Genomic DNA, 12625 nt, shown 5'->3' with positions numbered 1-12625 from the left:
ACGCAAACACAGAGAGCAGCTGTCGCCCGGCAAAGACAAACACACCACCACCCTGCTGCTCAGGGATGCTAATTACAGCAAAAAAACACCAGAACTTCTCTGTCCTCAAGCCCTTTTTCTGCTGCTCCACAGGACAGAAATATTAAGTGGGTTATGAAGAGAGAAAGCAGGAGAAAGAGAGAGTGTGAGAGAGAGGAACCCAGTTTTTAGAGTTTAGCAAAAAAAAAAAAACCCACATCGCTAAGCCGCTAAGGCAACGGCAAAGGCTTCTGAAGGGCTGAGTCAAATCACACGAGACGCAAGCAGAGCCTGACAGGAGGAGCGGACTCCAGCGGCGAGCTGCAGCGGCAGCAGCCGGCTCTGCTGGAAGGGCACGCTAAGGACAGCCCTGCCTGAGTCTAAACAACCAGCATCTTACCTTCAGCAATGACAAGCAGGAGACATGGTCACTTCCTGTAACAGCAGTCTGTGACGTTCTGAGGACTGACCAAAAGCTGCACTGTATATGCCAGCCAAAGTGAGGAAAGCTCATACACACGCAATATTTGCCAGATGGAAATCTCTAGCAGTCGCGGCAGGAAGGTGTGATTCTCATAGGCTCACGTGAGCAGCAGTAACCTCAGTGCACGGAGGCGGGCGTTTGGGCAGCGGGTACTTACACCAAGGCGGGCGCTCCGCCCGTTGGCGCAGGGACACGGAGGAGGACAGGACTCTCTGGGGGATGTAGGCATCCACAGAGGGCTGGCTCTGAGAGTCGAACATGGCAGAGAGAGCTGGGGGCAGGGAGAGAGACAGAGCAGTATTACTACTCCGCAGCCAGAGGCTAACACACTGCCTACAGACACTGCTAAACTCTAACAAAGGGTCTTTGTTAAACTGGCATGGGGGTGGTGGTGTTTGGGTGTGTGTGGGGAATGTATTTGCGGTGGTGGAGGGTCTGGGTATTCTGGGGTGGCTGTGGATGACTGTGGGTCTGGGTATGGTGGAAGGTGCATAGCGGTGTGTGGTACGTGTGTTTGGGTGTGGCGTGAGGGTGGGTGTTTGGATGTGCAGGTAGTGCGTTTTGGTGTGGAGGAGGGGCGCCGGTACCTCTGGTGGTTCTGGAGTGCGAGTCTCCGGCACTCTCGCACACGGCCGTCAGGAACTCATCCACCTGCTTGAGCGAGAGCGAGTTGTGCAGCGTCTCCAGCGGGTAGATAGAGGGCACCATGGAGCAGCCCTCGAAGCCTGCGGGAGAGGGGAGACACAAGCCGACAGCCCCACACCCCCACCGTCAGTGCGTGCCGAGAGGGCTCCAGACGGCTACACGCCCACCACTGCGTCACTAAGGCCAGTCACTCCCGCTACTGTCATATTCCGGTACAGCACGTACAGAGGTCACCCCCCCAAGCGCTGCAGGGGACACACGGCCAAACCCGCCCGCTTCGTCACCGCGTCACCAGAGCCCAGTATCGCCCGGCAACGGTTTCTACCCATGGGCTACGTTTCATACAAGCCACGCCCCCACACAAACAGTACGCATACCCAAGCCCCCTCTGGACTGGACTCAGCCTATCAAAACGCGCATGTGCCACTGTAGCAAATCAACCTCCAACACTCGCTGCAGGCCAGACTGCCCACGGAGAAACTCAACTCGGCAAACACAACAAATCAAACGCAGTCGATTTGTCAGGCAGTCCATCTACTCGCTGGGTGCATTCCACTAGCTAGCGCATTGGTTACGACCGTATGAGCATCACAACAATCTCAAACAAGAGTCCAGTTCATCTACAGCACAACCCTGGTTCTGGATGCCATATGCATCAAGACGCTCACACATAGCTTAGACGTCTACGTGACGCAGTCATGTGACTACAGTGTGTTTCTACTCTGCAAGCTAGCGGTGATCATATCTGACACACAAAGCCGATGCTTCTACAGTGTTACAGTTAACACAAGCCGTGGTTAGGGTCAAGCTTGGCAAAAGGAGGCACATCAAAGCATGCTTAAAAAAAGCACCCCAATACATCAGTCATTCTATGCAACACATTGAGATTATAACCACAGTTCTTTAAGACGCCGCCCATAGCCTTACATGTCTGGAATGATAAATTTTGTTATGTACAATGAAGTTGTCCACACAGACCATTCTTGTTAAGTATTCAGTACTAGGGGCTTGGACCTTGGCAGAAGTCCTAACGCCACGCCTTTGCAATACTTGCTGATTTGGGCCCATTCTGACTATTATATGCTGCAGACACATACCTTTTCAATGCGTTTGCTGAGCAAACCAGACGTTTTCGTCACACAGCTCCTCGAACTAACCGTCTGTGAAGCTGAATTCCTTTTATGCTGTCGGCCTGTGATATTCAAAGCCGTATGATGTAGCTGCCACATCCCTATCGGATCAAACTGTCAGAAGGACGCATCTGAAATGGGAAAGTGAATCTGCTCTCCGCAAGAACAGCAAATCCCCTGCTACAGCTGGCTCTGGGGAAAAGGGGAGAGAGCTATGTTTGAGGAGGTGGGAGGCTCAGAGCAGAATGCTTCATTTAGGAGGACCTGAGAGCCTTCTTGGAGCAGAACATTTCATTTAGGGGGAGCTGAAATCCTTCTCCCTCAGCGCAGAACACTTTATTTAGGGGGACCTGACAGCCTTCTCCCTCAGAGCAGAACACTTCATTTAGGGGGAGCTGAAAGCGGTCTCTTTCGGAGCAGAACGGTATGGTTAGGGGCGCTGAGCAGAACGCTGCTTTCATGGGGCCTCAGAGCAGAAGGCTCTGCGATCGATCTCTGCGCGCCCGTGCTGGCGGGATGATGGAGACGCGCTGTGAAAAAGGCACCGAGGGGATGCTATACGTGCAGCCGAGCTCAGGTTTCTGTGTAGCGAGAGGCTTCAGCGCAACCCGCCAGAGTGAGCCAGAAACCGCTCCTCCTAAAAAGGAGCAAGGGGAGAACGTGTTTCGACAGCCGTGACGGCAGGACGACGATGACCGTTCCCCCTCACGGGCCGCTGTCGGATAAAGGTCTGACCGGTCACTCCTTCTGAGGCTGCGGTACTGAGTTAGCGACTGTTATTCCTCCTTCTGATGGGAGTTGCTAGCTGCCCAATTCTGTGCTGCCAGTGAAAATTTCAATCAAGCCGCTGCTCTCTCCCTGCCTCTCTCTCTCTCTGTGTCTCACTGAGGCCAACTCATTCAGCTCACACAGTATGCAGCAGGTGCAGTATGCAGAAATAATCCAACATCAGAGAGAGAGGGAGAGGGAGAGGGAGAGGGAGAGAGGGGGGGATAGCAACAAAGAGGGTTAAAGAAAGAGAGAAAGTGATTGATATATTGAGAACTACTGAAGATGGGAGAGAGGGATAGAGGAAGAGCCGGAGAAAGAGCAAAAGAAAGGGTACAAGAGAGAGAGGGAGAGAAACAGACAAAGTGAGGGAGAACAATGGAGGGTAGGCTGTAGAAAGAGACAAAAAAAAGAGAGCAAGAGAGACAGGAAGAAAAAGAGGGAGAGAGAGGGAGAGAGAGAGAGAGGGAGAGAGAGAGAGAGAGAAAGGGGGAAGAGAGAGAGAGAGAGAGAGAGAGAGAGAGAGAGAGAGAGGGATGTGCGTAGATCATGCTTCCTTCCGAGTGCATGCAGCCGCTGTGTAGGCACCCGAGCAGCTCGTTACGCCACATGCCCACTCGCGCGGGCCGCGCTGGGATCTCTGCCCGCCGGCGCCACTCTCCGGCCCACCGGGTCCCACTTCAGAAGCGCGTGCTCTGACACAGCGCCGGCCTGGCCCTCTTAAAGGAACGCCCGGCGCCGGCCCACGGAGCCGCCCACGCCCCTGTGCTGCTGAGCGATGAGCCTGCAGCGCTCCGCGTACAGAGGCATCCTTCAGCTAACAGCACGGCAGCCTCCGTCTGACTCTCGCTCTCACTTATCTGCGTACTGCAGAAGCACTTAGGCCACCAATACAGTGGGGGACCTGTTGGCTGGGGACAAATTCACCTTTCAGTTTATACTGACTCATCCCATATGCGGTGCAGCTTCAGGAGAGAGGGGATGTTTCTGGGTTTCTGTGACAGCACAGACACCTCGTCCCTACACTGAAGCCTCTGCTATTTCTACCAGTCTACAGCAAGGAAACCAAAGAGACGAATGGGTTTAAGGGAGAAGGAAGGAAGGTAATACCCTGAGGCTACTGGAGGAAAGCCCACACGGCTAAGGACTCGGTAAATTTCAAATTTGTACCGTTTTATTGTTATCAGAGAAGCAAATGGGGGAGGATTTGGGGGGTGGGTTTGGGGCGAGGGGAAAGTCGCAAACAAACATATCCGCAGATGCATAGTGCATAGGAACAGAACCAGAAACAGAAAGGAGCACACCCCATCGTCAAACGCTTTTCTCCAAGTGGCAGGCGAGCATGCAGTCAGGGAGCAGCGCTAAGGCAAAAAAAAAGCCGAGGCAGCCACGGAAGCAGTTCCCCGGCACGGGCACAATGGAGCAAGGAGGGGGCGGGGGAGGGGGGGTCTGCAGGGCTGACCGTAGAGGTACTCTAGGGCGTCCTGGCCGGAGAGTAACCAGTTGCGGAAGAGGCGCAGGTGGTAGGAGCACTGGTGCAGGTGGTGGGCGAGCGCCCCATCCAGAAAGAGCGGGTAGCCCATTGCCAGGTCTGTGGAGGACCGCCTCAGGAGCTGGACCACATGGTGCTCGTCCAGGGGCTCTGGGGAAGAAGACGTACAGGGAGGACAGAGCAGGAGGAGGAGGAGGAGGAGGAGGAAGAAAAGGGAGGGAGGGAGAGAGGGAGGGGGAGGAAGAGGGAGGGAGAGGGGGGAGGAGCAGGAGTTGAAGTAGAAGGCAGGAGGGAGGTGGGAGGGAAAAGGTGGGAAGTGGAGGTGGAGGAGGAGCCAGCATCTGACAACACAGTGGGGGGGGATGTTGGGGAAGGCATGGGGGCAGGGATAGCTTCTCTCTCCGTCTCACTCTTCCCTTCCAGGTCCAACACCACAGGGCAGAACACAGTCAGCTGTCCGCTATCAGTCTGCAATACCCACTTACCTACACACTACAGGCCTATTCAGAACCATAACCACGTGTGCTACAGCACAACAGTGCTTCAAAGGAGACCCCGGCCGAGCCTATCGCACCGTCTCACTCCAATGACTTTCACTGTGCGCTTCGGTATAACAAACACTTTGATACCTCTGCAGTGAGTGGAGCGTGATCAGCTGTAACTCACACTTGCTAGACAGATATCACAAAGGAGCTTCTGCTATGTAACACCTTTTCAGGCTAGTCCACCCTGCCAGAACTATAAATTCGAGCCGGCTCGCACGGCAGATTTAAGGCATGAATTTCAACTGCAGCACTCATGCGATACGTTAACACAGACATGCCTGCAAAACAACACTCCTTCCTCCTCTCCTTTATCGCATATTCCACAGCCCAAAGCTCCAGGCTTCCTTAACACATGCATACCAACACTGAAAGTGCTACTGCATGCACCGCAGTCCTTTATTTGTATGCAGAAAAAGCAGAAATGTTGACTGCTTCTACCCAGACTCCTCACTGGGCTCTGGGGTTTACCAAATGCATTAATATTACAAATATTTATAGGGACGGAGTCTGGTTTTGCATTCAGGTCTGCGTGTGAGTATCGCACCGTAGCCCCCAAAAGGAACGCACATGGTTAAGTGTAAAAGCAGCATGCAGGGATGCATGATGACTACTTCTATTTATCATGACTTTCACAAAGGGCAAGTACAAAGCAGATCGTCCACTTCCCATCCACTAGCCCCTACATGTATGCAATACATTACTGCATTTAACTCGTTTTTTGTTCAAAGCTCAATCTTAATAATACAAAACGTTCACTGCCATGGTGTAAGCTTTCCTGTGAAATAACAGGCTCCGGGGTGCAGACAGACTCCTGTCAAGGGAGTTGGTTTACCGTTATTTAATATTCACTGGCTGACCTCCATGGTCATGCATGCATTATTCAAATATACAGGCGGGTCCCTCATTGCCGAAACTAGCGCGCTACCAAACACTTAAAATGCCACATCTCACACACTTAGCTATGGGTACAGACTGTTATCGGTGTGTGATATCATACTATCACAGGTAACACTGCAACACTGTGTCTCACCTGATGTTTAAATGAAAGAGATCCCTTCAACTCTTAGCTTTATGAACTACATGTTATACTCAAAGGGTTGTGCTAAGACAGAGTGAAAAACATTACAATATTTTAAAATACAGGGTACAGCAATTATTGGAAGCCTCCAATCTGTCACGACATTCCAATTTATACAAACAGCTGCTGTGATGTCAAGAACATGTCAAGTCATGTATACTCAATACAAAAAAACATATGTAGGAGTGTCACTCTGGAAAAGTTAATGAAGTTAATGAACCTGAAATTAGAAGATGCTCTGTCAGGTACAAATCTTGGTATGGGGGTGGTTCTAAATCAGTGTCCTGCTTTGCCTGAAATCAATACACCCAGATGGGCATACCAATCCTGCACAGCAGATACAGCATGTTAGCATACTAAGAAAAAGGCATTGATAATGGTGTTGTTCTTTATTACTGTATTAACAGTGTAATCCTAGACAATGACTTGTGGGACTCTGCGGTGGGAGTGGCATTTCCATCCCTGAATGAATCATTCTGTTTACATCAGACGCTGGGAAAGATGCCTCTATCAGCATCTCGCTCGACAAAGGCCATCACCCAGGCCTGCCGGCACACAGAGGGAGGATCAGGCTGCCGTAAGCAGAAGGGGGATGATTCACACACGGGTTTGTTCAGCAGTGGCTGTTAGAGGATGGGGCGGAGTTGGTTAGTTTTGAGCGATGCTGTGTGTCGATTGTGCTGTTGAAACAAAAGGGGCCGGACTGCTCTGTGTCCATGTTAAAACCCTGGCGCACAGGTCAGCTATACGGCCGCTTATCTGAAGGATGCAGTACAGGGCTGTCTGCAGGTCTGATCCAACAAATCAACAGCGCCTCATTCGCTACAAGGGCGCGGTGGATGTCTGACTATTCGTGCATTTATCTGGACTTGGCCACACCTCCACCACGAGCTGCAACGGGCCGCCCACTTGCCTCAGACTCAGACGAGCCCTTAAATGTAATCTTGGCAAAAAAGATCTTATTGGATGAATAAATAAAGATTCGTGGGATTTGAGTGTTCAGCAGACCCTCGCCGGCAGAGATCAATCGCCCAAACCCTCTGAGCATTATGGAACGGAAAAACGCTATGAGTCAGAGGAGACGGGCGGCAGCAGAGGTCTCGTTGTGTCGCCTCGACGCTTACCGTCGCCACGGGAGACATAAAACAAAGCCGTACAGTGAAAATCCTTAATGGAAAGAAAGAGGAAGCGATATACTGTAGGTACAGGTGTAATTGACCCACATCCACCTCTGCCGCTTAACTTTGAAGCAATTTCGAAAGTATGTTTCCTTACGGTTCAAAACGAGCACGGTCCCACGGCAACCGGGGCCCCAGTTACTGAGGAGTACTGGCCTTGGCGCGGTGCCCCAGACATTCCTGTCATGCAAACATCCACATTGTCCATATGTAGAGCGTTTGAGACGTGGGGGGGGGGGGGGGGGGGGGGGCAACCACCCTCGCTTTCAACAAGCACACACATACACACACATACACACACACACACACACAGGCACATCATTGTATTCATTCAAATGAATTCACAGATCAATCAGAGTGATGACAGGTATGAGTGATGAAACAAATCACATGTTAACCCTTTCCCCATTAGCAACGACTGGCCCAAAAAACATGCAGCAGACATTTCCGTCAACCAAACTGGCAGACCTTGTTCTCTCGCTATTAAAATAGGTCATGCTCTGGCCCCACAGGCGTTTTCTTACAATATGCTGTAAGAAACAGAATGGCAATAAGTGGCAGGTCAACAATAACAGGGGAAGGGTTAATAATTGGTGTATTTTTTTTTCCAAGAGATGGTTTTGCATTCAAAACATCCTGAGGATAGATGGCAATGTGTATACGTGTGGAATTATCGTGTACATATATACACATATCTATCCATTTAGGGGGAAAAAACCAAACACTTAATCATCCAGTGAGAGTGACAAATTTTACATTCGAACAGGAAGTTACGAACAGGATGTGAAATGGTTGTTAGAGAGTGAGTGTCCGAGCGACCGGGCAGACAGGAGATCTAGAGACAGTGGAAGGTTTCGAGACAACGTGAACAATGTAGTTCATTACCAAAGGGACAATAAAAAGCCAAAAATAACGGGAAACAAAACAAACAAAAAAAAACACAACAATGTGTTTTCCACAGACATGCAAGACGAAAGAGGGAGGTGGAGAGGTGGAAATATACTTGAAAGAAGCAGACGTACCATTAGTCGGATGCTTTGCAAACGACACAGAAAATCGCTTTACTGCCGGCATAGACAACAACTCTGAGGAAATAAAAAAGGTCACTAGAGTTACCATCTCTTTCACTGTGCACCTGTTCCTCTTTATTTGTAATTCTGTTGCAGTGGGGTCAGAGCTGAAGGTGTGAGGCACTGAGGAAGAAGGAGGGTGAGCATATTATGTTTGAGTTAGAGTGTTGGTATGATCTGGATGATGGGGGGGGGGGGGGGGGGAGCTGTGAGTAGCGCTAGTTTTAGGAAAGCTTTGAAAGAAAAACACATTACACATACACATGAGCAAGAGCCGGGCCCTCTAATGTAAAAACCTCCGTGGTGACTGAGGTCACCGTGATGAGGGAAAAAACACAAAGTTATGATGAAAAGTTATATAAGGGAGAAAACTGACACTGTCAATGTGGGTTGTGTTGGAGTCCACAATTTCAGAGGATTACAGTTACATATGTATGTATGTATATATGTATATACATGTATATATGTATGTATGTATGTATGTGTATCTGCATGTGTATATTTATGTATATATCACTACAATATCTATTTCTACTAACCAATTAGCAGCAGTCAGCATAAACCTTGAACAGTGTAAAGTTTATGTGTTCTTCTAAGAAGAAAACTGACCTTGAACTTGGTAAAAAACCATCTATTGTGCTAATTATATGAGGAAAGGGAAGCTACATCACAACAAAAATGCCTACCCAGGTATCCTCCTCTCACCCCTTGGCCTACTTAGAACAACATAATTTCCAGTCTTCACCTGTGTCCGACGCCCCAGATTGTTACTTGACCCTCAAACTGTTACTGGCTGCATTCTACCTGTTCCCAAACCCTAGGAATCTCTTGGAAACATCTAAATTTATAATATCTGCTTCGGATTAAAAATTTTAACTGAAGTAGAGGAGGATGATTCCTAGTTCTACAGTTCTGAAAAGCTACAGTTGTATCCCTCTCTTTCTCTCTCACTCACACACAAACACAAACACACACACACACACTTACATAAAATCAAACTTTAACCAAAATAAGAGCCTGAACTGAGGGCTGCTACACCCTAATTAAAAAGGTTTGAGAGAGACACAGTTCTTTATCAACATAAATGGGAGTACTAACCCTAACACAGTAACATATAGCTAAAACCACAGATATGACAACATATGGCTACAGATGGAATAACGTGACAAGACAAAACGTGGCAGTGAGACCTGCATAACGTTGACTAATAACAGTGCTGGTGAGCAAGACACACAACAACCTTCTAGAAAATGGCAGCTGAAATGAAAACATCTCTGTGAATTTACAGTGACACCTAGTGGGCAATATGACAATCTTCAATTTCATTTCTGCTCTTTCCTCTTTCATACTCCCCTCGTAGTGCTAAAGTACATGCACAATCACAGTGTAAACTAATTATAGTCTACCAGAATTAATAAATTACAGAAACTTAAGATTTCCTACTAGATAAGCTACATATCTGGGACTGAAAAGCCATTGTGTAGTGTTGAGTGTTCCTATGGAAAATGTCTGTAAAATTTAAAATTTTAAGGAATATTTCTGTAAAATGTGTCCAGCTGCTATGCTTCCTGTCAGTGTTGTGCAAATAAAAAACATCAGTAATAACTGCCTATGACCTCAGTCGACAGTGACATTAATCACATTGGACTCCCGAGTAAAACTGCAGTCAAAATATCTTCATAACAACAGTGCAACTGTCAATACCGATAAAACAAAGGCTGACGGACTTAAGGACAGCGGTAGCCTCACAGCCCAGAAAAAATGAGTATTTCACATAAACTTTCATGACTTATGGCTCATCATAAATGCTGTCAGTTTTCTTTGTGTCAGATGATAAGGGTGTTTAGGGATCTGCATTCCTTTTTAGTAGGTTAACAGTACATGACCTCCCATTCAATTCAATTACCACCCCAAATCCTACCCCTATTTATTTGATGATCAAATAAAAAAAATCTCAATGCTAAACAACTCACAGACCATTAAAAATAAACATTCTGTAAGAATGCTTATATTCCCAAACTAATAAAAAGACTCAAAAGCTATGTCATGTTAAATTTTTGATTATGCCATAAAAATCAACAAATTAAAGTCAGTAACTCATTTACAGTATTACATATTTTGCTTGGGCTCAGAAGGTCAGAAGAGCCATCTGGTGGCCATTTCTGTCACTGCATTTGGTCCAAGAAGCATAAGGAAACTATGGAACATTCTGGAAATTACTTCTAAGACAGCCTTCCACAATATCCCTAATATTTTTTCCAAATATATCACTTAAATAGAACACATCTATATTTTACCCCAGCAGTTCAAATGTGGATTTGCTGTTAATGGATGCTGAAAATAAGCCAGAACTATTCCCTATTGTCTTGTGGCTGCATTTCTCAGAGGATAAGATAGGGCACTAAAAAATAAAACATGTATAAAGCTTCTCTGGTGCAAAAAAGGTTTGGAATTATGTGCTTTGCTAATACTTTGGGTGTCTGAAGAAAACTGGGAATCTCACACACTGAACCGAGGGAAGATCTGCAAACTCCAGATTGAGACAATATCTCCTTGCTCGAGCCTCTATCTGTATGCTCACCTACAGATTTGAGCTGAGACACGCCTTCCAATAATTAATGCAGATAATCCTACATTTGTGTTGATCACTACTGTATAGATCAGAAAATAATATCACCCCAGAGGGAGTATCATTTCCTACAGCCTGTAGGTAATGGGAGCAAGCAGGCCTTGCAGGCTACATGTAAGTACATGACATAATAACTTAGACTGGTATGATATGATATGAGGGATGAAAAGAAGAAATATAAAGAAAGATACATATGTGTGGGGTTGCTGTGCTTGCTCTGTGACTGCTCAGAGTTTGGTGAGGAGCTGGCCTGGGCGAGGTGACTGGACACAACCCTCCCTACACTATCCCTCACTGCCATGGCAACAGGAGTAAAAGATTCGTGGGACGTACCGTCTTTATAGGACAGACTGCCAGAGGAGAATTTTTTGCGGTGTGTACGCGCGTAGTCCTGCAGGTTGGGGGCGCTAGAGGACCCCCCTAGGACGGTGGTACTGAAGAGTCCTGCACACTGAGACCCTGTGTAGGAGAACCACGGGTAGGGGTGGGATGGGGGGGGGTGTCGGATTAGTCTCCACTACACAACATGCTGTTACCCAAACAACGCACGGGTCTCAGATGCCAAGAGGCAAGAGGAGCGCACTTAAATCCAGTCACTTGACTTACACAAAGGTCATTTAATTTGCTTGTGCTTCTCCCAGACAGAAGCTATGGCCCGTGTCAAATCCCCCATTGGGTAGTCTATGAAGTTTAACAGTTACATTAACAGGAGAGAAAACCAAACCAATGCCATATATTATATCAGTAATCATTAGTGTTGCAATGAACACAAACTACTGCAATGCACTTCCACAGATAGCAAAGTTCATTCCTTCAGCCTTCTTAGCTGAGGTACATGACAACACTGTTTTTTTTAATCTTAAGTTAAATTAAGACATGCAATTCCTTCTACAATGCAACAGCTACAAATATGAATGGAAATTGTGTTGAACTGTTATTCAATTATTTCCATTCTTATCGAGACAAAAAATACACACAATACACTCGATTTTTGGCAAATTCCTTTTTTGACACCAAGTTGTTACATGGGTGTTAGTCGGTTGTTGAGGTAGACCGAAGATATTCAAACACTGTTAAAGGACTGATCTTACCTAACTGTATGCCATGAGTTTCTATTATTTCCATTACAAGCTTAACAGAATTATATAACTGTAACAGACCAGAATATGTAATAAGTTAACACACAGGTAGTATGTTCATAGGAGGCTACTGATACCCAACATCTGGAAAATCACTGTATCCATATCAAGAGTCTTAATCCAGCACCAAGAGTGTCAGGGCACTGAACTATGGCATTCCAACTATGTGGTCACTAGAAACCGATTATTCCCAAGGCATCCGAGGGGGTAATTTGTTCACATTACTCTAAGAGGGGCTTAATGACAGCTAAAGAAATGCCGCGCTGTCTGCGTTGCTAAACAGCAGAAATGTGACACCAACCTAATCCGCTCTGCTTCATCTCTGGCGACTGGCGCGAGCAGGAGGGGAAGAGGCGGTAGCCCCCCGCCTTGGAGGACGACGTTTCGGAGAGGACCTGCGAAGACAAGGGGGCACATTCAGGCGGCCGCGGACCGTAACCCGAGCCCTC

At 47.5% G+C, this 12625-nt stretch overlaps 1 protein-coding gene across 3 annotated transcripts in view; it reads right to left on the bottom strand.

The window, feature by feature from the left end:
- Positions 1-12625, bottom strand: part of LOC118788400 (inositol hexakisphosphate and diphosphoinositol-pentakisphosphate kinase 2-like) — a 37163-nt gene that overhangs the window by 2188 nt on the left and 22350 nt on the right. Inside the window, exons 25-30 of one of the 3 annotated variants that reach the window (XM_036544379.1) lie at positions 12478-12571; positions 11371-11496; positions 8361-8423; positions 4508-4687; positions 1090-1227; positions 660-773 (exon numbers count right to left, since the gene is read on the bottom strand). In XM_036544379.1, coding sequence (XP_036400272.1) covers positions 660-773; positions 1090-1227; positions 4508-4687; positions 8361-8423; positions 11371-11496; positions 12478-12571 — 715 coding nt within the window. The remainder of the gene's footprint in view (positions 1-659; positions 774-1089; positions 1228-4507; positions 4688-8360; positions 8424-11370; positions 11497-12477; positions 12572-12625) is intronic. The other 2 variants (XM_036544381.1, XM_036544382.1) reach the window with 2 other exon arrangements.

Source organism: Megalops cyprinoides, chromosome 13 (genome assembly GCF_013368585.1).
Source record: "Megalops cyprinoides isolate fMegCyp1 chromosome 13, fMegCyp1.pri, whole genome shotgun sequence".
In the NCBI taxonomy this organism is placed as follows: Eukaryota; Metazoa; Chordata; class Actinopteri; order Elopiformes; family Megalopidae; genus Megalops; species Megalops cyprinoides.
The sequence above is the reverse complement of the archived record's forward strand: the minus strand, read 5'-3'. Positions and strand labels throughout refer to the sequence as shown.